The following is a 26,439-nucleotide window of genomic DNA, read 5'->3' as shown; positions in this document are numbered from 1 at the left end:
AAAGTAAACAAACACCAATGAGTTTATTGCAATGAATAACCATAGTCAAGAACCAATTGTAGAGTTGCCCTTTGAAATGGCCCTTAAGACCACATGAAACCTAAAAAGCCTTAATCACCCACTCGTATGTGATGACTTCCTTTCATTTCATCTTCATTTTAAATTAACAGTTGTCAGGCATAAAGGTTAATCTTCTCCGATCCTTCCAAAGGCTTATTCTCTTGTCTTTTTCCTACATCAGTTTCTCAAGGTCCAAATTCTTAATTTTAAAACTGGATTATTGAATCTGAATGGAGAGATTCAATGAAACATGAAGAGCATTGATTACATTTTCAAGTGCTCTAGCATTATTCACTACTACTTTGAGTCGCATCTTTTGTAGTGGCAAACAAGATCCAAAAAAAATTCCCATAAAATTACAATTAAAATCCTTCCATTGGTAGAAGATATTATCTAGTTTTGTGATTGTTAGGTAAATTTGTCCAATAAATTATTTCACAAATAGTTATGATCAATATTTACGCGATTCATAATGCTTGCTTTGATGTCAGACCGCATACAAAGCAAACCTACTACTTGATTATAATATTTTTATTTTAAACGAATTGGTATCTTGTTTTAATTTGAAAGCTACATTTCCTGTTCTTCAACATAGGTCTAATGATAATAATAATTATTACGCCATTCTACTGGTAAAGGTATGTTTATGATGAAAAGCAGCTACCAAATAGTGCAGCGACAATTTTTTTGCCTCACCTAGGAGAAGAAATTACTTATTTTTAAGAAGAAATTACTTATTTAGTTGACACTTGTGTATTCCATAATTTCAAAACTAATAAATCTTTTGAATATATTCCTGCATTAATGATTCTTATGTATAATTAAAATGTTAACTACTATGACTGCAGCAAGAAAGAGCACACTTAAAGGTGCAACCAGTCGAGTGGAGAGAATTGCATAGATCAACTGCGCCATATAAACCGCATTGAGATAAAGCTCTCGAGGAATTTTGGGCGAATGACATTATTAGTAATATTAAAGTGTGTGGATGAAATATAATTCCCCTATACTTAACAAATAAAAAATTACATAAATCACAGGTCATGAATTAGTAAATATTACAACCAATTAGGGTTGCCGCCCCATTTTTAATTTGAGCATGACCTAATACTTGCTATTGGTTAAAAATTACCTCGCTAATATTATATATGAAGTTCCAACACATTCTATAAGAATGTGATGAAAGTAATCTGAAGGGTGCGTCATATGTTATACTGACCGTACAACGATTCGAACAAATTCCATTATGATTATTCATTTTTTTAAAGATTGAATTTCGAAATTACACGTTGGTATCTCACGTGGGAAATGGATGTATTAGGATGAGCTGGTATTTGAGGAGGTTTCAATTAGTGAAGGCATGCGCCATCTGTTGGCTGGATTCTCAATCAATCCGTTAATTAATTTTTTGTTCATTAATTTTCAGAAAATGGTCACCAAAGATTTTGACGGTAGGTTCAGGATGCTGCAGGAGATCAGGAAAACAATTAAATATTGAATATTTATGTGAAAGGGGCTGCCATTTTTCCCGGCGCCCGGCCGCCCGGCTGGAAAAAATGGCAGCCCTCCTCACAAAAATATTCAATATTTAATTGTTTTCCTGATCTCCCGCGGCGTCCTGCACCTGCTGGCAAAATCTCTGGTGACAATTTTGTGCATATTATCGAATCGAAAATATTTTGAAAAAAAAAAAAAAATTCGGCCGCAAAAGTAAATCGCAGTAACATTCTCTATAGTTTCTTCCCCGCAATCCGCCTCTTATCCCCCAGGCTACTGGGTTTCTTGAAAAATGAGGTTCTGAACTAATATTCAATCTGCAAAACTACGGACTTCGCCGATTTTTTCTCAAAATCAACGCGAACTCAGCGAGGCTCTCCCACCTGCCGAATCCGAGGGATCTGCCTGCCTCGGCGCCTCTCTCTCCTGGGGAGGGGCTCTGGACTTAGAATATTTTTCGTCGGGTGGACTGGCTCGGGACTTTAATATATTTTCTCGGGGAGGCATAGCACCTCACCTTGGGCCTCACGGTACTCAGAGACGGCTCGTGAGCGGTTTGGCGTCTTTGGAGCTACTCTTTTTTTTTAAACTTGAGCCGGTTCTCGGAAATCATTCGATACCATGCTTTTTCGCATGTGACGGACCAATTAACTCTAATTATTGGACTTTACTCAGTTCGGTGCATGACGTAATTTTTGACTCGGTGCGAGCAAATGTAGCTCGTACGTTTATTGTAGTCACGAATCACACCTTAATAACCAAAGAACAATTGTTCAGAGTGCACACAATGTTGCTATGCAGGATAGGATAAAATAACTTTAGAATAATGCGACAAAAGTTTAGATACGGATTAAGCCATTTATTCATATTTTACATACTATATGCTGCACACAATACATTTTTACATGCAGTAGAGCTACAAGTAAACTGTTTCATGCTGATAATCAATTGAAATAATGTCTCTTTCGCGGTTGTTTGGATTTTAAACAATCAATTCGACAACGAATTGTTTCGAAAAGATATTTGCAGGTAATGCCGACATTCCATTAAAGTTAAACAATCTATTCATAATTTTAATTCATAACGAATTGAATAACCCGCATTGCCGAATGTACGGCAGAGGGTGTACATATATTCAGACTGCCATTTTTTGGAGATTATTAGGATATATTCATTTACAGTTGTCTGCACTTTAGGTAGCAATTCAAATCCATATTTTTAAAAGTGTTTACATCAGAAAAACAGATTTATTCTTTTAATTCTTAAGCTGCAGACTAAGACAAAATTAGGTATTCAAAATATACACAAAGGGAAAGATATTTCAAAATTAGACAACATTCATTTTTGTTGTGTTCATCTTTATTACTCATAAATACATTTGTTGACATACATCTGTATTAGAAATTACATCAGTATTCTAAATTTTCTTTTTTAACCAAAACATTTTACTGAAATGTCCTCATAGTCACTGTCCAAGTTAGCGGTGGATGAGTTGCAGTCTACTCCGAGGCTGACACCCACATGAAGTGCACTTCTTTAGATGCCGACAGCACTGACCAACTTTACACCAGCAAGGAAATATGCACCTTCGTTCCTCATTTCCTTCAGTGGGAAAGCTTGCTGATCAACCTCGAATCCTGTGGAAGCTGCTCTCCTCGCCTAGCAGAAGCATACAATGGAAGACCTGAGGGAAAACAATTGAAATATGATTATTAATTTAAAGTTAATGTGATTTTTTTAAAACTACTTTTAGGGCGTTTTAAGCACATTGAGGTATATATCCCAAGAGGTGAATAAAAATGAATTAAGGAATGAAGAAGATTGGCATGCGAGAATTAGGACATAATGAAAGTAGAGGAGTGTGTTTGGTCAGTCCAAGGCAGGAGAGGTGGGAAAACAGTAGGGTAATCAAGGAAATGTGTCGCCAGTTATCAATCATAACAACTACCTTGCTTAATATCCTTTATCAGAGGAAAGTATCACTTATTTAAATAAATTTTTAGTCTTAAATCTAAACTGTTATCACCAAAAGTCAACCAACACAGGTGGTGAACCCAGAAATGCAAAGAAAAGCATTGCAATTATTTGTCATTTAAAAAATTATTCAATGAAAAATTAACCATTTGAAGGAATTTCCGGAAGTTTCGATTTGAAACCACATAATTTATCACTCCTTTTCAACGAGTTTGGTAATGTGTTATCAATTATCACACCCATTACCATTGAGGTTTTACATGAAATTGCTGATTTTTGATAACTTGTGTGGATAATTATTTCTTGTAGAGATATTGAAATCAATATCCTCTAGCCAAATAGCACGATTAAATGCAATGACCAGTGTCTTTTTGCAAAACTAGTATATAAGCATTCAGAGACTGATTGTGCTACCGAAAATGATGACAAAAATATACTTAGTTAAGTAAACTTCAGTGATTTAATTAGTTTTCTATTGATATTTTGTCAAAATGTATTTTAAAAGACTGAACTAGCACAAGTTTACACATTAATAATTAATTCATCTCGTAAAAGGTGATTCTTATTGAAATAAATTTTCAATCCAAAGAAAAGGAGGAAAATGATAAGAGCAACTTTAAGATGACTCCTACACATTAATTAGAGTGATTTATATTTTTATTAGCTTTCATAGTGATTTATTTATCTCCTAGAGAAATTGATCAAGTTTTTGACATAACATTTACTGTGGGTAAAGCTTATTCTTATTTTACTGAAATTATTTGAATTTGGTTTAACTTAACTCGTTGTAAAATATATTACACACAAACAAGCAGGGGGTGTGGTAGTCCAATGGGTAGAGTGTTGGTTTCATTGCCTTTGGGGCGCAGATTTGATTCAAGAGTGACGCCTCTTGAGACCCTTTGCCCTCCATCCATGCTGTGGAATTTTTTGAGCACCAGATCTTCCTGGGAAACCAAATAGTTGCACAAGAGAAGGAACTGCCCAAGTAGTAGTAGTATTTCGGGGAGGCGACCGTCAGCTAAGGTCATTTGCTCCATAGGGGATGGACAGGAAAGGATGAAGGGTGGAGAGAAACCCGGCGTCGGCATTAGCCCACTGTTATCGAAAGGCGCCAAGGGGTCCGCAGCTTAATGTCCCATCCGACGGACAGCATACTCACTCAAAGTGCCCTCCACAAAGCACCTTGAGTAGGGATCGAGATACCTCTGAAAAATATTCAATACCGCCGGAATTTGAACCCAGGCCCTCTGGGTGGGAAGCCACTACTCTCCATCATTGCACCGGCAAGAAATATACACCCTTGTTCCTCATTTCCTTTGGTGAAGAAAGCTTGCTGATCAATCTCTAATCCCATGGATGCTCCCCTCCTCACCCAGCATAACCATCCAATGGAAGACCTGAGGGAAAACAATTGAAGCATGATTATGAAGTTTAAACTAATTTGATTTTTATACAACTACTCTTAGGGCATTTTAAGAAAAAATATAAATACTCGTGTATTCATAAGTGCTAAAGAAATATTTACTGGTTTAACATTGAAAGATTGGTTTCCCTATAAAAATTTTTACAAATGGACCCTCTTGAAATCTACACAACCACATTGACATATTAGAGATATTTAGCATTATTAAAATGGAAATGAATTTCATACAAATTGAATTTTTAGTGAACCAGATGCAATTCATCCTTGACAATTTATTGGAAATTGTTTGATTGGCAACTGCTTTTGCTTCACTTGATCAACATTTTATTAATTTGTCTAAAACTAATCTCGTGGAACACCTTTAAATTAATATATCCGTTATACACAATGGTTAAGAATGGCTCGCTGAAATGAATAACTTCAGACCATCCATAATAAATACCATGAAAGAAATTTGAATCTAAAATGCAATAATATGTTAGCGCTTTTTGATTAAATAAATTTTTTTAAAGCATTCACATTTCAAATATTTCAAAATATATTTAAATATTGTCATATGAATGTGGAAATTATGAGGTTAAGCTAAAATAACTATGCAATCTCTTTCCTTGCAAGAAAAGGGATAGGAGGTACAATGTAAATTGGAACAACATATAATTTACTGCATGAAATATGTTTATTTAATGGAAAATCACCTGGGCTAATAATTAAGTTCACAACATGTTTTGACAGACTTATTGATGGATTCATAGTTTTTCCTAAATGAGCCCCAAACTTTAAGATGACACCTTCACATTATTTAGAGTAATTTAAATTTGCATTAGCTTTCATAATGATTTATTTTTCTCCTAGAGAAATTGATCAAGTTCTTGACATAACATTTACTGTGGGTGAAAATACTTGTTAAATTAAGGCGAGGGATTAAAGCTAATTCTCATTTTACTGAAATTTTTAATTTGGTTTAACTTAACTCTCTGTAAAATACATTACACACCAACTAACCAGGGGGTGTGGTAGTCCAATGGGTAGCATGTTGGTTTATTGCCTTTGGGGCCCAGATTTGATTCAGAGTAACGCCTCTTGAGACCCTCTGCCATCCATCCAAGCTGTGGGATTTTTCAAGCACCATATCTTCCTGGGAAACCAAAAATTGGAGGCAGTTCATTTCCTTGGACTACTTGTGGTTTGCAGGTTGAGCACCCTAAAAATAAAAGAACTACAGTGGAGCTGGGAAGTTTCCAAAGTCACCAGGAATCAGGCCTGGCCCTTCAGAGTTAAACTGAATTATCTAATCCCTTGGATAACACACCTCCCAAAAGAAATAATTGCATACTAAATTTCCATGATAAGATTTGGTTAATTTAATGATGAAATTTGTAAATTGACTTTTTTCAATAAATAATAAGATATCAACAATCCTGCATCATTGGGATGATTACAAATTGGGCTTTTTTGGTTACTTTTTGCATTGTTTTTCCAAAGCTTTGATGCTTTCAACATGGACTACTCTCCTCTAAAAAACCCAATTTAAAACTAATTGCACCTTAGGTGTCACAAAACTGATTTGAACTGACAGATGAACTCACTTGATTTGGCAGATACTACACATTCAAGAAGTGGTCTTACAAAATCTTTTGCCACCACCAGAAATTGGTGCCATATTTTACAAGCGAGTTTTCATTGAGGAATGATTTTTTGATTATGTAAAATATTTCAAAATGAAAGGTAAAACATACTTTTAACAAATATTGTTAGATAAGAAAACTAACTAGTAACTAATATATTAGTTCATTTGTAACAAAGTTTAAAGTTGGTATTGGAAAGATGCTTAAATACAGCCACTTCTCAACCTTGTGAAAAAGGAATACGCGATACCATAGACTACAATAAATCCTTCTATTCCACATTCATTGTACCTCCCTTCATTCCACCCAACATTCCTAGTATATTTCTACAATCACCTGTCCCGACTAACATTCTCCCATTTAATACACTCAATATCAGGCTTGATTGCATGAAAATTTATTTTTGAATGAAATGAGAATGCAATGTGTATCCCACAAAACTTATTTGCTTCATCTAATTTCAACAGACAGGTGTCATCTTCAGTTACCCAAGAATTATGACTTTGCATTAAAACTATTTGTCCCAGATTTAAAGTTTTGTGGAAAGTACATAGTAATCTTTTATTCTACAGTGTCAAAGTTAACACCATTTCTACTTGCTAAGACATAATACAAGTAATTCATTATCGTACTTATAATACTTGTGAAGTGAGTGAAAATATTTGTCAAATCGTCTCAGTAGAGACTGCCCAACCTCAAGTTATAAGATTTTTCCCATATTTTCTCCTATCGGCTGCAGGTGGACGTTTTTTCTGATGATTTTCCTGCAATGGGCCTAAGATGAAACGACGAGGGAGGCTTGTCACGTTTAAGTCAAGGAGTGACCTCATTTAAAGCGTATCTGTAGAGAAAGCAATTTCAAAATAATATTTTTTAAGACTGACACAATTAAGGAATTGGTGGCTAATTTCACTGATCTCCAACGCGCCGGGACGGCTGCTTTGTTTTCCCTATAAAGATCCCTGGGAAATACATTCCAGTCGTTCGCAAACCCAACGCTTGTGCTTGGATGTCGAGCGCGATATTAATTAGGGTGGCACCATCGCGTACGAAGGAATGAACTACAAATTTGAGGTTTAATCCACTTAACACCTGATCGAACCTGCAGTCCCTCCACATTTCGAATCCCAGACCAAGCGAAGGGTAGACCTGAAGGTAATCAGATCATAAATTTTCTACAATAACGAACAGTTGGACATCGCAAATCGAAATTTCTATGTGAGCACAGAAAAGAATTGTAAGCGGCCGTGATTACTACGTCAGTATTGCCGAGGATCGACGATATTTGTAATTATAGGGGAGGTGGCCGAAAGCAGAGGTCATTAGCGCCATTAGGGGTGGATGAGAAAATAGGAAGGATGGAAAGAAACCTAACGTCGGCAGGTAATAACTCTTAACGAAAGGCGCCAAGAGGTCCGCAGTTTAACGTCCCAAACGACGGACGGTGTACTCACTCAAAGTGCTCTCCACAAAGCACCTTCATCAGAAGGATTGAGACACGACAGAAAAATACCTGCCACCTAGAGGATTCGATCTTGGACCCTCTGGGCGGGAAGCCAGTAGGTTACCCGCCGGACCATCCCGATCCCCAGTGATGGCAATTATGGGACCATGATTAATACATCCCCAGGACAGTAACGAAAGAATTGAGCCAAGCTGAAGATCGGATTTGCCGCTTACCTCAACCCTTTGGTCGGTGTATGTACGGATGTATGAATATACGGATGCATGCAAGGGAAAGCACATTTCAAAATAATTTTTGTAGGCTGAAAACATACGCACCAACATGCAACAGTCAATTTTGGAAAGTGGACCTAAGATCTAGATAATCGAAACCTGACAATTAGAAACTTGATACACTGAACACGTTCATGAGGAAGCCACTGTATGTTTGCACGTGAGCTTGTATTAAATCGCCACTCACCAATGATATAGAGCTGCCGGTGATTTCGTCCGCTTAGTCTTAGTTGCTCGACGACGCGGGTTCCACGAACTCCGGGATAGCAATGAGTCCATCCGCTTCGATCGACTAGCTCATCCCGGCCCTCAAAGCGAGCTGCCGAGAGCAAATGCCAGTCGGCAAGTAAGGGGAGGACTTTGGGGGGGGGGGCTAGGGGGTTACAACGAGCGGGGGAGTTTGCACAAGAGAGAGTGAAATCTAATTGGGACGATGGAAAAGGAGGCGGGGGGAATTGATGGCCCATTTCAATTCCGAATGTGCGCATTTCGCGCATCTTCGCAGGGCTTTGCGAACTGGAGTCCTACAGTCAACCGCTCCCTTTCTCGCCGAAAGGTTGAGTGCCGAGTGCACAGCTGCCTCCAAAGCCACCAGCCATCAATGCAATTGCGTGCCCCTACAGAAATGCGCGCGCGTCATTAAACGAGCCATCATGTGGCCATTCAGTGAATCCAGACTTGGGTCTTATTGTTAGTCCATGACTAATCAAATACAAGCCGTAACACACATGTCAGTAAGTAAGCCAAGTGATGATGCTAATGCCTTGTGACCCGGAGAATAATTTGCAAGTTGCAATTAAATTGGCGATGAATTGCGGTTAGGGAAATTTCATCAGGAACTCGGTAAAATAAATGTGTTGTCAACTACTATTCCTCAGGAGATAGTATGAACCTAAATATTTCCTTTGAGTTTATTACATAAGGGCGGGGCAACTTGTACATTACGGGGAGGTTTGGGTTGGATGGAAGGTCAGAGGAGAGGGGGAGGGAGTTTTGAGGCGCAGGTTGTCAATCCAGCCTCGGACGTGCGATGGTAATGGGGCAGGGAATATGGTACTTGATATTTTCGTTTTACAAAAAAAAGGGCATCATTACCAGTAGATTGAATATTCCTTAATTTTAAAAACAGCATTTTATATTCCTTTTACAATAAAATGCCCTATAATTGGGAAAAACAGAGTGAGGGAACACCACCCGCATGAATTTGGCAGGCATATGCAACTTCAAAAATAAAATCTATGCTATTGTAGTAATTCTGTTAAAACTGTGTATGAATTTTTCAATAAAGAGTGGTCATATATTTTTTATTCACAGATCTATAGTGCCAAAATTTAACGTTATGGATGCAATACCCAGGTTACCAGAAGCCAACACCATATTTAGCACCCGCAGACTTGAGAAAAGATTATACGTACTTTCTTGTTTAAGTCATTGGCACGAACCAAATATTTTTCTCCCCCAACCTTATTTTTTTTATAAATGAAACCAATTATTTTACTTACAATTAACTGAGTGAGAAATGAAAAAAACATCAATTTGCGACATAAAATATTTCCAATATTTCAAGACTCATTATGCCAACAGTGCTGAGTGCATCCACTGTGAATACTGTCTGTTTCCATTCTGCTTGCTTCAAATACCATACAGCATTTTCCAGCATGCTTTACGCAATAAGAACAAATACTGACAGCAGTAATTGTAATGCCACAAAATTTGTCATAGATGGCCATAAAAAATCAAGCCAACTCATATCACATAATGAGGCTGCAATAATTAGTTTGCAATTGATGGTGGATGGTACGTCGACTCGTGGCAATCCAGAAGAAATGAACTGTAGCATGGTTGTTTGTTCTGAAGCATCCTGCACAGCTACACGATCAGGCCATAGTCTTAGGTAACTGGTACCTTGCTTTATTTCTTTTTGGGTGTTTACATGCAGGAAGATTAGATGGTGCCCTTTGCTTAGGGTGGTAATGACATTATGTTCGCAAAGTGGAAAGATGGACAATGTAATGATGAAAGTGTAATAAAAGCAATTAAAATAATGCACTTTCTTGCATTTTAAGGCTGCTGTAAAAGAAATAATCATGGAGAAAGAGGATTTGGAAGGTGGGTATGTTGATGAAGTGGTAGGAGATTTGGGGGGTACTTTGAGGGGGGAGTTTGGGGATGAGATGGGGTGTAATTTGGAGGGTGGGTTTGATGAAGAGAAGGCAGAAGAGTCAGGAGGTGGTTTGCTAGGAGAATCGGGGGGTAGGGACGTTTTACAGCTGGAGGGTGGAATTTTGATTTTTGGGTTGATGATAACAGCGAGGATGAAGGGGAGGAATACATAGAAGAGGTGCATATGGTGGCCATAGGGATGATGTTGTTGGCTTAGATAATATAAGGTGATTAAATTTTGATGGTTTGTGGGGTACAGGCATTATGGCCACTTCAATGAACCTTGCTGCATAGTCTGCTATTAGGAATACAGGAGCACCCCCCACAAATTCCCTGACTGCAACGATACCAGAGTGAGCTCACACTGCTGACACAAGCATCCCACCCCAGGCAAAATACCCTTTGCATAAGGTCAGAATCTAATAGCAGATAAAATGCTAACGCAGTGTCAACCATACAGACTTGAGCAATATTAAACTTTGTTGTTAGTAAATTAAAATGTCTCTCATTGAAATAGTAACCATAGACCTTAATCAATATTGCTACATTGAAATATCTGTATGAAGGACAATTTTACACTAAAATAAAGAGAGTAATTTAAAATCGGTATCCAAATCATTAAGTGTCTCTCTCTTATTCTTAGTTGCAATTAATGAAGCTTTTAAATATTTAGAAATACAATGAATGAGAAGAATTCAGTATCCACTAATCAAGAAATTATACGTTTTATGGCAATGTTTTTTGACTCATAACTCTATTAATTTGATTCTCACACACACACACACACATATATATATATGTAGAGAAAGGAACTGGCCCCCCACCCTGATGTGTGAATTTCACATGCCCTCGGGCTTAGTACTGGGTGAACTCGACCATCACCTACCAAACCTACCTTCAGGATGATTACTGTGTTTATGCTTTATATATATACATTATTTATATATATATATATATATATATATATATATATATATATATATATATATATATTTATATATATACATTATATATATATATATATACATTATATATATATATATATATATATATATATATATATATATATATATACATATATATATATATACGGACCCTGTATATACAGGGTCCGTACAATAAGTATCGTGACTGGTTCGCTGTAGCCTCAACAGAGTGATGGATGGGGGTCCAACTGGTCAGCTTGGTAGAGGGGTCCCACTCCACTCAGGCCCACTTTAGTTCAGTCGCTTCCGGGCATGCATTGAGACAGGAGATGGATTTTTGTGATGGGTGAGTGTCTGTGATGTCGTTGCACCAGCATGGAGCGTACCATCGAGCAAAGCTACGCTTTGAAGTTTAGCGTTAAACTTAGGAAATATGCATCGGAGGCCCTTGAACTCATTAAACAGGCTTACGGAGGTGATGCCTTAAGCTGCACAAGAGTTTCTGAGTGGTCCAAAAAGTTTAAGGAGGCCAGGAACTCGTCAAAGACAAGCTCCACGTCGGATGCCTGACAACTGCTTGAACCGATGCTCAGGTAGACAAAGTGAAAAGTATTTTGGACTCAGACATGCATTTAACCATCGCCCCTATCAGCAAGGAGACTGGTCTTTCAGTCGGAACATTCCACACCATTACAACAGGAACTTCGGATGAGGAAAGTGTGCACGAAGCTGGTGCCAAAAGTCTTGAGCAAGGAACAAAAACAGTCGTGGGTGGAAATTTTGGATTGTGTCTAGGAAGATGGAGATTTTCTCGACAACGTCCACCTGACTTTTTCTTGTTTCTGCAAATAAAAAGGTAAATAAAAGGATATCGGTTCGACTCAATTGAGGTGGTTCAACGGGTGATGACAAAGGCTCTCAATGGTATTCTGGAAATCGACTTCGAGCAGGCTTTGGACAAGTGGCAGACGTGCCGAACTAAGTCTATTGATGCAGGAGGAATATATTTTGAAGATCATTAAGTCATTGTAATGATAACTGCAATTAATTTTGATTTTTGGAACCAGTCCTGATACTTATTGTACGGATCTTGTATATATTCTGTGACATGGAATATGTTGTGATAGTGGGCAGGCGATTTCCTTTACCCAAATTCCCAATATTTCCAGGTTCCTTTTGACTTTGCAACATATCACTAGTTTCAAGGCAGATCAACGCCAAGCATTCTGATACATATGTGAAAAGGTTGATAGGAATAACTAAAAACAATTTAGGGAGAAGCAATGCATTTTCCTGCTAGGTACATAATACAAAATATGAGAGCTCAAAAACATGTAAGAAAGTTCAGAAGTTGATGTATGGGGGGTAAGAGTACATATATAGTGATACAAATCCATAAATGAAAAATAACCACACCCGGTGTTGTAGAGTGGTGACATGTTGGATAAAATAGACCCTAAAATAGAGCACACTCTCAAGCAACATTTGCTTTTTCCTGGGCTTGCAAAATGAATGCAATTGTAAGAGATATGAAGCACACAGCCAACATTGTGAGGGAGGTAGGTTGAGTGACGAAAGCAAAGGGCTAAGAGTATACACTAGCCTATTTCAGCAGAGTGGTGGCCCTTCAACAAATGTTTATTAATGGAGTCTTATCCGTAATTCAATAAACATACCAATTCACTTGAGCCCTTTAAATATTTTCCCTTCTGTAGGTTTTCAAAATTTATCATCACAGAATAAATATTATTTCATGAAGTTCAATGAATATAAAACAAACTCGAATTCTTGATTTGAAATTTAATTTTATATCTTTTTTCATATGCACAAAAATGCTTCGAACAAAAAGTTCGCCACCTACATTGTTGCATCAGAATCAAAGATGGTGTGGTGATTGCCATTCATTGAAAGAACATGGACTGATTCTCAGGCTCTGAAATTATATTTCCAAACATAATTTAGAACAAGAAGTCACTAAAAAATACGTATAGAAGAAAATGAGAACTTTTTATGTCTTTCCCTCACAAATATTTCGTTTAAAAAAATTTTCACAGAATATACTCACTGTTATCTCTATCATTACACCACTATCATCCCCTATCATTAGAAGACATCAGTGAAAATACCTTGAATGGCAATAAAATATGAACTTAGCAAAAGCTGCACATATATTTTTACCTCTTCAAACTCTTTACATCATGTCGTGACATTATTAGATATGTACATCAGCCATGGGTGCCAAAAAAGCTTTTCAATTGAATGACAGCATTATCATTTTTATCCTTTGATCTTTTAAAACCATTACATTTACCTCGGGTAATGGCAAGATTCCTCAAATTGATAAATTTTACACCAAGGGAAGGGATATGTTGGGGAAACATTCATTTGTTATTGGGAGAAATACATATATTTTAAAGCTTTCACTGTTTCCTTGAAAATATTCAGAGGCGGTAAAATGAAGATAAATTTTATTTTTCATGTTGTATATTCATCCTTCATGAGTCAATTAGAATTCATGAACAACTTGACTGTAATTATTTCCTCACGAAGTGCTTTATATAAGAACTGTTTCTAAAGTTATCCCAATAGAGTACCAAAGAGTTGGTTAAAAAACAGAAAATAATATTGTAGCATGAATAAAGGCCTCTTTGGAATGAGTGAAACAATACTGCTGTGCCAGTAACATCACTGATAATCTTTTCACACAAAAGTCATATTCAATGAGCACAGAAATATGTTTTTTTGTCCACCTACAGTAAGTGCACATCAAAGACGTCTCCCTCCTCCAAGCCAAGCTTTTCAGCAGTGAGTTTGCCATCGACGACTTCTCCATCCAGGGTCAGTTTCACCTTGGCCTCGTCCACTTCCAACTGCTCAGCCACCTTCATCAGCAGCACTTTCATCGTCTGCTTAAGGCCGATCATCACAGGGAAAGAGCGGACGCCCTCCAACTGCACCCTCACCTTAACACCGTTGCCCTCCTGACTACCAGCAAGCCCCCTTGAGCGCTGGCCCCTCGACTCATCCTCTTTTGACAGCAACCCACCCTCTGCAAGCAAACAACAACACAACTCACTGCAGACACATTACACTTCCCTAAGGCTTGGGATTAACTCATGAAATGTTCATGCATTTAGTTAAAAATGTTTATTTATTTAGAAACTTCTAACTAATTTAACTTATTCTGCTGCTAAAGGAAATCCTCAATAACTTTTGACCAGAGCCAATGCTAGGCTAGAGTAGAGAGAGTTAGAAGACTTCTTCAAGGCACTTCTATTCTAACTCAGAGAAATGTAACTAATCATGCATCATCTCTGAAAAACAGAAAAATTTTAAAACAAATTTTCACTTGAGAATATGTTTGTTAACTTGAAAATTAAATTTTGATTTAAATAACTAAAATTATTTTCATCTTAAACTTCATCATTTATGATTATTTCTCCTCACATTAGCATCTCACTCCAACGCCAGGTTTCAAAGGCTACTAATTCATCTATGATTTGCCCAACCAATGGAAGATGTCTCTGACCCACAGAATTTAATTCACATTAGAAGAAGAAAAGAAAAAGTGTCCTGATAAAAAATTAACATGCAAGCCTTTTTACAAAAATGACATCTGTAAACACTTTTACTTTTTTAAGGCCACATTTGACACTTCCTTATTAAATATTCCATTTACTTACAATGTGTCTTTCAGTACAATTATTTCACTCTATTTGCTTCCTGCCTTGGTTCATTATTTGATTCTTTGAACCTTCTTCTGCCTAACTCTTTATGTTTACATTATTCTATTTCCTTATCTCAATTATCTCTCTAATAATCTCATATATAATCATTGTTTTCTTTCTTTCTTAGTTCCATTTGGCATAAGATGGAACTAAGATGGGCAACACATTTGATTTTGTAATTAGCCTTTGCTGGATGCAAAATCTAAAGTACTAAGGGCCATCAAAAATGGGGTGGAAAAGAGAGCAATTGATGACTTAGGTGAAGATCATAAGGGATTTACACAGGGCGGGACTGAAAATATTCCACCAGGATTTCTTTATTTGCTTCATGGATTTCTAGAATGCATTCAACACAGCGAATTGGGTATAATTTATGAATATTGCAGAATATATACTGGATGCAGAATATATATAACTGGAGGGATAAGAATAATTATCTGAAATATAGTCACTAGTGGTTGGCACAAACTTCTTTTCAGAATGTGGTTGTTAGTTCGTAGGCAAAAAAGTTATCTTTGGAGACAAAACAGAATGCAGTCATTTTTTTCAGAACTTTTATCAAACATCCTGTGTCTCCACCTTTCCAGGTGAAATGTCACAGTTTTAGACAATTATGGTAAAAAGGTCAATCAAGTGGAAGAGAGTACCTTTGGTTACATATTCACATGAAACTAATGGAGAACCCAAAGATGAAGGTGAGTCTAGAGATTGTACTGAAACAGGAAGGTACAGTTTAGGAAGCAAGAATTGTCAGAAAGAGAAAACAAAAGTGACTTCAAGGAAAGGATTTCATAATAGCTAACACCTCATTCACACACTACAATAGACAGAGGAGCATGCAGGAAATGCTACCAAGTGAGGTAGGTAGATAACATTAAGGCCAGGCATAGATTTTGATATAGTCATTAATGTACAGTTTTTCAAGAGCAATTGCAGATACAGAGAATTCCTTAGTTGTTGTCAAATACTGTGACTGATACTGTGCAAACTTTACCTTCACAGCTTTTCCACAACTGTAGACCATTGAGCTTATTTGTGCCTAATTTCATTCGGTGCAATTCTACATTTGAGGTCAGCCACAAGGCACATGTGTTTGCTGCAATACAACCCAAGAACAGCAAATGGACTCAATATGTCTGCCTGGTATAAAGTGAGAGAGCTTACTCACCTAATATATCTGTGACTGTTACTCCAACTGTATCTGGCGTATCAAAAGACTCGATCATTCTGCAATTGTTTACACCTCCATACAGCACCACTTTCTTCAGTGGGACACCCTCAAGTTTTGCAAAATGTTCCAGCAGCACCTTGAACTTCTGATGCTGAAAATAAAATTTTAATTTTACTGACATACGTTTTTTTAATAACAAACAACACAATACACACAAAAAACAGGTTTAATTACAACATACATAGCGAGTATACTTTAATTATCCATATTTCAATAATCTGAATTCATTTCTCTGCACCACAATTTGGGCAGCAATAGAAATAATAACATATTTCTAAACAATTATTTTTTAAATTTCTCTACCTGCAATTATGTCCCTTTGCGTGTGCTATAACTTAATAATGGAACAAATTTAACCATGTTGGATTTGGACACCAGTGAATGTGATGATGAAATTTACAATTTGCACAATCGGCTATTGGTAATTAGTATTAGCAGAAAATTATGCTTTAATGTTTGGCACTTAATAGGATAGGACAAGAGAGAAATACAGGACAGGGTATATCTCACCAACACCATTTCCATTAGTCTTAATGTTTCTAGTTTTTGAACGTCAAAGGATACTTACAGAGTGCAGCAACATAACTTTCTTCCTTCAAATGCAAAATCCCTTAAAAAAAAGGATGCTATGTTTCTGCACCCTATACTTCCCAAAATTGCAACATTTTTCTTTTTTAAGTGCCATTAATTAAAATTAAATGGTGCATATTCAAATAATGTTTCATATAAAGAAAATTTCCATGAGCCAAGAGTTTTTGCTTGAGTTTATCCTCTTCTGCATAAGGAATGTGAATTTGAGGCAGCAATATCAATGCTAAATTCATTTGAACGTGTTTCCAGAAGCAAAGCAAGGTGTATCCCTCTAATTAGAGGTTTAAACTGAATGGTATGGCTAAATTATTATTCACTATTATATTTTCCTTAAGTTTTATTGAGTACGCTATCCACCAAAAAACAGCTGCAAACTGCATTTTACAAAAACCTTGTGAGATCCTCAGAACCAATTGCATTCCATGCATTTGATACTGTGCACCATGAAATTTTTCTAAGTTAATGTGAATATTATGGTATCAGGGGAATTGTCCATCAATGGCTTAAATCATATTTAAAGGACAGGAGACAGATTGTGGAGGTTTCTGGCATTGGGGCAAACAACATTATGATAAAGAATTTATCATCCAAGGAAACAACAAGTGTCGGGGTACCACAGGTAACATTCTTGGGCTAATAAAACATTTTCAACATGAATGCTAATGAGATTTCCTTCCAATTAATGCAGGTTTCGCAATATGCAAGTAAGTAACCTGCCCTCCTCTGCAATTCGACCCAGAGAAGCACAAAACAGGACATGAAACTTACCCTTCTCAGTTGGAATTTCTGAATAGGCTGTAACTTCCACGATATCTTGATTGACATCAACTCATTTTCATCGTTCGCCACCGCGTCTGGGGATATGACGGCGATTTCGGGGGGTTGGAGAAGTTCTACTTCTGATGAATCGCTGACTTCCACATATTCCTAGAGTCAAATTGGAAAATATCGTAACACTTTTTAATTCAGTTGGCAATATTTGAAGATTTAATTTCAACGAAATAAAGCAGTAATTATATTCGACCTACCTCCGAGTGCACATCACTTCCAATTTCCTCAGAACTGAGGTTAATACATTCCACCACACCATTCCCTGTTTTGGAATTTAACTTGGATGATGGGATGGCTGTGGGTAAACTGGAAGAAAAAGAATAGATATGGGTTTATAATACAGTACTACGGAGGGTTGCAAACAATATTCGTGCAGAAATGCATAATTTAAAAGGAGACGGTTTAATGAGAAAAGTGAACTTATTATTCGTCAATGCAACAAATTACAAACAGCATCACTTACACAGTCGAGTCTTCGTTTGAATCATAGTCAGAGGAGCTAACACCAAGTCCTTTCCTACTCTGAGAATCGCTGCCAGAACTAAGAACCTTATAGCTTTCACGTCTTAACCTCTTACTTTTTCTTGCAGCTCTCTGCCTGGCACTCTTTCGCTTGGGCCGTGTCGCTGTTTTTGCTTTAACTGGTGACGGTTCCCTAATTTTCCTGTTGTCTTCTGAATCCGATGAAAGATCACCAATTAACACAACCGAGTCTAATGGTTTAACAGCTGCAATTTTCTTCCTGGCAGCTGTTGTGGAGAATAGAAATTGAGTAGTTGAAAGTAGTAGAATCAAGTAGTTGAATAAGTGAACACACTGACTAAATTCTATCTAACATAAAAAAATTTCCCAAATAAGGCCCAAATAAAATATTTACTTTGTAAAGCCCTCTTCGCTGAGTTTTTGTACGAAAATGAATCATCAGAGCTGTCCTGTAAATCTTCGCCTTCCATTTCCCAGGAATATAATTGCCCGTTGGCTCTTAACGAAATTCTTCTATCGCAAATGCTTTCGCTCTAATCCATTGATACAATACATCCACACTCCAAGACCAAGTTATACGCACATTTTGATGCTAGAGCCAACAATTACTAACGTCATGGTACATCACGGAATGCAATAAGATCTTACAACTACTGATATTTCTGCCTCGACATAAATAACACAATAGATAACAAGGTATAGCGAAATTCTGCAAGAAATAAGCACAGTACATACAAATACGCATGTGATTACGTATCCCAAGAAGACTGGCTCTTCTCCTTTGCCAGATAAAATCCTTGTGCTTCGAAAATTGCCGCGAATTCTAATGCCAATCAACAAGGTCTCATCGATCCTAACTCAGTTTCTAACATTTCCCAAAACTCTTCCAAAGATAGAAAACAGTGTAAAGAACTTAAATTGGCAACAGAATGAATAATACAACTAAACAATTTTCCCTATTGTCAACACCCGCTCACCTAACGTACTTCCGGTAATTCCACTCAAAACAAACAAGGAATGAACGAGTCGGGGCAATAGTGACTGACTCTTTCCAGTGAACGATAACTCAATTAAATATTGGAGCGACAATGATCAATCAAAACAACCTTGCCAACAATTGCCACTCAAAAAGTCGCATCCAAATATTTAACAGCATTTTCAGAGAGGAATCCACTTCTAGTTGCCTTAGCTCCATGGTATCCATATTCCAGCAGTAATACACGGATCAATTAATTAAACTGAGGCGGAACCGTACATTAGTGTCGATAGTCGCATGGATATATCGATTCTTCAATTGCTAATCGATCTTTCTTAGCTCTCTAGGTTCGCTTTGTGACTACGTAAGAAGGACACGAGGAAGAGTCAGGAGGTAAATTTCCATTTATTTCATTTGTACTAATTATCACTCGTTGTAATTGGTTTTTGCATTTTTTAATCATGAAAAACTAAGAACTACTTGGCAAAAGTTCGCATTACTCTTTTTTCGCCTGCACATTATTTTGACAACGTGTTCTCTTGGGTTACAGAGTCTTTCAAAATGCAGATTTTTGTTAAAACTCTCACGGGTAAAACAATTACCCTGGAAGTTGAGCCTTCCGACACGATCGAAAATGTGAAGGCGAAGATTCAAGATAAGGAAGGAATCCCTCCCGATCAGCAGAGACTTATTTTCGCTGGAAAGCAGTTGGAAGATGGCCGCACGCTTTCTGACTACAATATTCAGAAAGGTATTAAATTAGCACGTGTTACTCTTCGGCTCTTATCACTTAGTCTGGAAATAAGAAATAATGTTAATTTTCGTTTTTTTGTGATGTTGTAGAGTCGACGCTTCACTTGGTTCTTCGCCTTCGAGGTGGTGTAATTGAACCGACTCTAAGGATCTTGGCACAGAAATATAACTGCGACAAAATGATTTGCCGTAAATGTTATGCCCGCCTTCATCCCCGTGCAACTAACTGTCGGAAAACCAAGTGTGGTCACACCAATAACATCCGGCCAAAGAAGAAGCTGAAGTAGAAATGCATGGTGAAGCCCCTGCTTTTAAAAACACCCATTTCTCTGTTGTTAAATGTGGAGTTTCTCTTATGTAAAAAGATCACATAAAGTTAATATTCGCCCATATTGAATTCTTTATTTTTAAATACTTAAAATTTAATGTCCAAGTACCCAATTATATGTTTAATATTGCAAGGTCACTATTATTTAAATACAATCTCCATCTTATGACAGGATAAATGTTTGGAAGAATGTGATAATTGTCACGAAGCTGTTCTGCGTGTGCGTATTAACCCTGCAATTCTCTATGCTGGAATCTGTCGATAAGGTCCTATCCTATAGTTTTGTTATTCGCCAGATTTCTAGTAAATTTAACACCACCTGAAGTATCTAGATTATGTAGTTCCGGCATAAATCTCATTTTGATAAATCTAAGGAATCGAATTCATCCACTCCGCCACCATATAATTTTATTTGCATTGGTGGTTTGGCATATAATGGGAGCCTCACAATTGAGTAACTGTTGACGAATTTCGATGGAAATTCATTATTTGCTGCCATAAGCTTAAAATGATTCTAACGGGTAACTTTGCGAGATTAGGAGTCATGGTCATTCAATACATGCTGTACCAAATCATTCTATTCTCTGTAGAATTAGAACAGGGACAGTGCGGACCAAGGTAAGTCGCTTTTAAAAGAATTCCTTGCTAGGGTACCTAACGGAAATGAAGCTCGTTTTGACGCACTTCAATTCAAACGTATTTTGTTACAAATTCTTTCACGTTAGAGTAGATTGCCCTTGCCATCCCTGTGGATGGATAGAGCTTTGGAATAAATGAAGAAATTGTACATCATACTTATATAAGAACGGTGTATATTATATTTAGTATTTCTTGGATTAACCCCGAGTACTTTTCAAGTTATTACAATCACCATTAGTAATCATCGTAACTTTGAAATTTATAATCCAATAAATCCTTGTCTTAACGCATATATTGCGCCTAATCATTCTATTTAATTTTTACGGCAAATTATTTTCACTGATGTCTTATTTTTTAAAAATAGTAACCCAAGAACTTTTATGTGGAGAACTGTAGGTATAGTGTTATTAAAATAGCTTAAAGCTACCTGTGAATGGATGATGCAGCGGACTTAAAGTCACTTCATTTTCCCTGGTACACTTCAAAGAGGACATCTAGGGCCAATATCATTCCAAAAATGAATCAATACTTTTGGTGCAGCTTTTTTTGCATCCTATTGATTAACATATATTTTCTGGTGAATAATCTTCAGCTTTTGGAAATGGTTTGGGGTGTCTCTTACCAAAAACTAATTTTCAATTTGACTTGGGGAGTAAAAAGAATTCAACATAAATAAATATCCAAAGAACTTAGTCAAGGATTTTGATGTTAATCACTCAACATTTGATCACCAACTCAATGCTCAAGAAGGGAACTTACAAAATGGAAAAGTATCATAAGATGATCCAGCATTACCTAAGTAGGCTATTGCAATCCTTAAAGGAGAATAGGATGGTTTGACTTTAAACTTGGCCATTAGCTCCTTAAACACTCATTCAACACTTGCTTAAACCTAATAATCATCCTGAGTTATAGTGGAAAAAATACTTCTTTTATTTTTTCATCTGCATGCCTCAAAAGAGAGATTCAAGTTAACTCCTGGGTCTGAAGCCAACCTTTTCCTCCCTGGTTGATCTTAAACGACAAAATCTAGCTTTTCACACTGCATCCCAAACCATTATTTTGAAAAGGGTGTTGGCAGTGGCCTAGATATTGTAGGGAGACAAAGTTTTACTTCCCATCCTCCAAAACAGGACAGGAGTTTCAAACAAAGCAGGAGGGTCATAAAGTCATGACTAAAAAACATTTTTTCAAAAAATGACTTATCTGTTTTCATGCATGTATAGTGGCTCTGGCATCTTAATCCTCTGGTGAAATTTTCTGAATTTTTTGGAATTTGATGACCCCCTTAAAGTATCAACATTTTTAGTTATGGTCTTTGCTTCCTTCAAGTTCACCTTGCAGAGGCACTTGCCCAATGAGTATTTTGATACCATTCAATATGCTTTTGATCTGGTAAATTGACAACCTGGGCTGAGAGGAAAGGGATACAAAGGGGATGTTTTTTGGGAAGAGAATCTTAAATAAAAGGTTCGAGTGGGGAAGGTACAGTTCCCCACTTCTCTGGCATGCTCCTCTGTTTTGTCACGTGTATTGCTCTTCACCTGATACACTCCCCTTGTATTTCCCCCTTAATTTTAACCTCCAGTAACTTATATTTTAGAAAGTGTCCCCAGAATACTATTTTAAATTCTTCATTAGGGAAATGGTTAACCCTTGAGTAAGGAACTTTTCCTAACATAGGTAATTTACACCAATTGATTGTGTTTTTTCTCAGTGGGAGGGAAATTGATGCAATATTGGAAATGATTTTCTTTATTGATGCCTAATTGATCATCTAGTCTACAAGGCCTGCATTGAAGCCTTTTGACATAACTATATGTTGAATTACTCCTAATTCCTTCTTGTACACATTTTCTTGGAGTGGAATCGTCACTAGTCAAGTGGCCACTGCATGGAAGGTATGACTTGTACAATGTGATAAAACTATGTATTGTAGAAATGTACAAATCTTTAAACTTACTTGTAATTTTGGCCATTATAAAGCTTCGGGAAGGTTATAAGCAAATCCAAAAAAACTGATGAGGTGCTTCAAATACCAATTGGTAGAGAATTTCATATATTCTTTTTAATATTTAGGAACAAAAACAATTAATAAAATTGAACTGATTCCATCAAAAAAGTGAGTATGGAGGAATCACTCATTGATCAAGTTTAATTTCTTGTGAATAAGATGTCCCTATATCTCTGAAGTTTATGGCAGTTTTGTCACAGTCAGCTACCCAAGTAACATGTATCACCCTCCAATACAAGATGAAAACCTAACTAAAGTAGTTTTAATTCTAGATGTCCCAGCAAATCAAATGTTATCTTACTGATTGTGACTAACATGAGTCCCTCCTACAGGCTCAAAAATGGTCTTGTTTTATGCTATCATAAATAATTCCAGTGTCTCATGATGAAATTCTGCAGTTTGCTGGACATATACACAATTAATGATGCATCAACCATTTCCCATTCCTACTTCTGAGTACAGATGGGTAATTGAATCAAAATTATCAATATGCTGGAAGACTTAATGTAAAATAATGATTCAATATTACGGATAAAATGAGTTGGATCAAGAGCGTATATTCCAAATAAGGCTCTTTTACTGAGCCTTCTCTTAAATTTATAATTTCCATGGAGTTTAGATTTTAATAGCTCTTGACTTTTTAACTCCCTACCTCAAGGTGGCATATAACTCCCCTTAAAATCCCTGAACATTACTTAGTCATGGGAAAGAAAAATAGGTTTTGTTTGCACAATGTGGATTTTATAATGAATAACTGCTCAAAGCACTTTTCCACTCGATAAAATTTTTTTTTTATATTTTACGACCGGGTTTCAATGTATTACATCATCATCAGGCAACAAACTGAAGTTGTGTGCAGGCTTATATTATACATTCACGATTCCGGAAGGAGGGGAGAGGACGTGGCAGGAAATGAGGGGGGGGGGCACTAGGGAGACGTTTACTATGAATAGGGGAAAAACAGTGTTTTGACCTTATTAAAACAGTACACTTAGTCTTTGGGTGCAAAGTGGTCCAATTGGGTAAATGGCAGCAGTCACCAATAAACTATTGGTAGCCGGGACAATGCCAGTAGGTGGGCCAGGGTTAGGAGGCCAAGAGTATTAGGCCCTTCTGGAAGGGTGACGGTGGAATACCCCCACTTAACTCACACACACTGGGGGGGGGGAGAAGAAAGCACTCAAGGACAGGGGCGGTTGTCTGTCACGCGTGGTCAATGATTCCCAACGAAATTTGATGGAAAGAAGGGGAGAGGAGGAAGTGAACTGCATGTCATTGAGGAGGGGGGTTTTCTGCTTTACTCGTTGGACAATTTTCAATTGTTCAAACGCATCTAATTTTTTGGATTTGTTCGACACATGTAGCACTTTTAATTTAAAATCACAGGTGTGGCTGGTATCGAGTAAGTGTTTGGCAATCATAATTTGGTGTTACCTAAGATCGTGCACTTCTTGTGTTCTTTGATTCGGGTGGAGAAATTCGTACCCGTATGGCCCACGTATATGGCATTACACTCACACTGTATCGCATACACACCACTCTACCTTGTATTGTCAATGGTATCTTTGTATTTGCAGAGGAGTTTCGATATGTTGAAGGGGGTGTAAAAAGAGACTCAAAATTTATCCTTCGGAGGTGCATTGGCTGGCTAACTGGTACGAAAAGTTGTTGATGAAGGAGATTTTGCAACATTTTTGGGTTTATTTGGTCCGTTCCATTTGCAGGGAGGTGGTTATGTTAGTGGCAAGCTTAATCCTTTTCTTCCGGAGTAAAGAGTTGGTCAAATCTGAACTAAGTGTGCTATTTTCACAAGGTCAAAACGCTGTTGTTCCGCTATTCCTTGAAAACGTCTCCCTTTCCCTCTTTCACTTCCCCCCCTCATTTCCTACCACGTCCTCTCCCCTCCTTCCAGAATCGTAAATGTATAATATAAGCCTGCACACAACTTCAGTTTATAACCTGATGATGATGTAATACATCGAAACCCGGTCGTAAAATTAAAAAAAATGTTATTAATTGGAAAAGTGCTTCAATCAGTTATTCATTATGTTCGCCTTTAACCACATCACACCTAAAGCTACTCAATTTGGATTTTATAAGCTGAAGTATGGAGCTCTAGGTTATGGAAGGTGTATGCATATTCGACAGCCATGTAGAGAAATCAAGAATGAGCAGATTGAAAGGTGAGTACGAAGCTCTTATAATGGCCAAAATTACAAGTAAGTTTTAAGATTTGTACATTTCTACTATACATAGTTTTATCACATTGTACAAGTCATACCTTCCATGCAGTGGCCACTTGACTAGTGACGATTCCACTCCAAGAAAATGTGTACAAGAAGGAATTAGGAGTAATTCAACATATAGTTATGTCAAAAGGCTTCAATGCAGGCCTTGTAGACTAGATGATCAATTAGGCATCAATAAAGAAAATCATTTCCAATATTGCATCAATTTCCCCTCCACTGAGAAAAAACACAATCAATTGGTGTAAATTACCTATGTTAGGAAAAGTTCCTTACTCAAGGGTTAACCATTTCCCAAGTGATGAATTTAAAATAGCATTCTGAGGACACTTTCTAACATATAAGTAACTGGAGGTTAAAATTGAGGGGGAAATACAAGGGGAGTGTATCAGGTGAAGAGCACTACACGTCTAAAATATCTGTTTTATGGTGACGGTAATAAGTCAATAAGTCACAGAAAAGAAAAGCCTTAAAATTAACTATTGAGTTAATGAAAATTGCTAAATAAAAATTATACAGAGCTTTGCTGAAAATTATACCTGAAGGGCCCTCCCAGTGCCCAGAATGGACTGTACTGTCAGCATCAATTGTCTCAGTGCACAAAATCATCCATGGCCATAGCAGGGCAGCAACAAAAATAATACGAGTTGCTGAGCCGCTACCGATATGTTGGACACGGGCTGTTCAAAATCGGCAGGTGGAGCTAAATATGCCAATACTTCCTCTTATCACGGCACTATTCAACTAGAGTTGCACCCACTGTACAGCATTTTCACAGATGAGCTCCTAGCGATTAAACTCTCCCTTTGCAAAACCCAATGCAATAACATACTTTGTTGTCTGCACAGATTCATTTACTGCATTTCTATCTCTTTCCAAGATATTTCCCCTTTCAATCTATAGTTCTGGATATTCAGTCAACACTTCCAGACCAAGAAGGCCGGAATATAAAAATATTATTCATATGGGTTCTACGGCACATGGGAATAGCAGGAAATGAGAGTGCCAACATAGCGGCAAAAGAAGCACGAGATAAGTGGCATTTGCAGTTGAAATCCATACCAGCACAAGAAATAAGAATTTAGCTTAAGAGTATATCAGTTGCTGATTGGAACACAACATGGCATGCGCTAATTAATAATAATATTTGGGCTGTAAAATCCCAAGTCTCACCTTGGATGTCTTCCTTCAGGAGATGCCAGCAGGAGGAG

The 26,439-nt window shown here is 37.2% G+C and overlaps 2 protein-coding genes across 4 annotated transcripts; one reads left to right on the top strand and one right to left on the bottom strand.

The window, feature by feature from the left end:
• Positions 1-2,917: 2,917 nt before the first annotated feature.
• Positions 2,918-19,510, bottom strand: Rad60 (DNA repair protein Rad60). Of its 3 annotated transcripts, none has more exons than XR_011701586.1 (9): positions 18,667-19,510; positions 18,253-18,538; positions 17,987-18,095; positions 17,727-17,885; positions 16,305-16,458; positions 14,163-14,457; positions 5,960-6,092; positions 4,314-4,931; positions 2,918-3,241 (listed from the first exon to the last, which is right to left on the bottom strand). XR_011701586.1 is itself a non-coding variant. In XM_071589086.1 (7 exons), the coding sequence occupies exons 1-7, from the start codon at positions 18,740-18,742 to the stop codon at positions 6,119-6,121; spliced, it is 1,119 nt and encodes a 372-aa protein (XP_071445187.1). In that variant the 5' UTR covers positions 18,743-19,510; the 3' UTR covers positions 6,068-6,118. The 3 variants fall into 3 exon arrangements, 1 of the variants encoding a protein (XP_071445187.1); XR_011701587.1 differs by having other exon boundaries at positions 4,337-4,931; XM_071589086.1 differs by lacking the exons at positions 2,918-3,241; positions 4,314-4,931 and having other exon boundaries at positions 6,068-6,158.
• A 14-nt stretch (positions 19,511-19,524) lies between these two features.
• Positions 19,525-20,393, top strand: RpL40 (ribosomal protein L40). Its single transcript, XM_071589087.1, has 3 exons — positions 19,525-19,641; positions 19,799-19,999; positions 20,092-20,393. Exons 2-3 carry the CDS (start codon positions 19,810-19,812, stop codon positions 20,286-20,288), a joined length of 387 nt encoding a protein of 128 aa, XP_071445188.1. The 5' UTR covers positions 19,525-19,641; positions 19,799-19,809; the 3' UTR covers positions 20,289-20,393.
• The last annotated feature ends 6,046 nt before the right edge of the window (positions 20,394-26,439 follow it).

The sequence above is a fragment of the Hetaerina americana genome, unplaced genomic scaffold (assembly GCF_022747635.1).
Source record: "Hetaerina americana unplaced genomic scaffold, ioHetAmer1.1.p SCAF_33, whole genome shotgun sequence".
In the NCBI taxonomy this organism is placed as follows: domain Eukaryota; kingdom Metazoa; phylum Arthropoda; class Insecta; order Odonata; family Calopterygidae; genus Hetaerina; species Hetaerina americana.
Note: the sequence above shows the minus strand (reverse complement) of the source record. Positions and strands in the feature narration are given on the sequence as shown.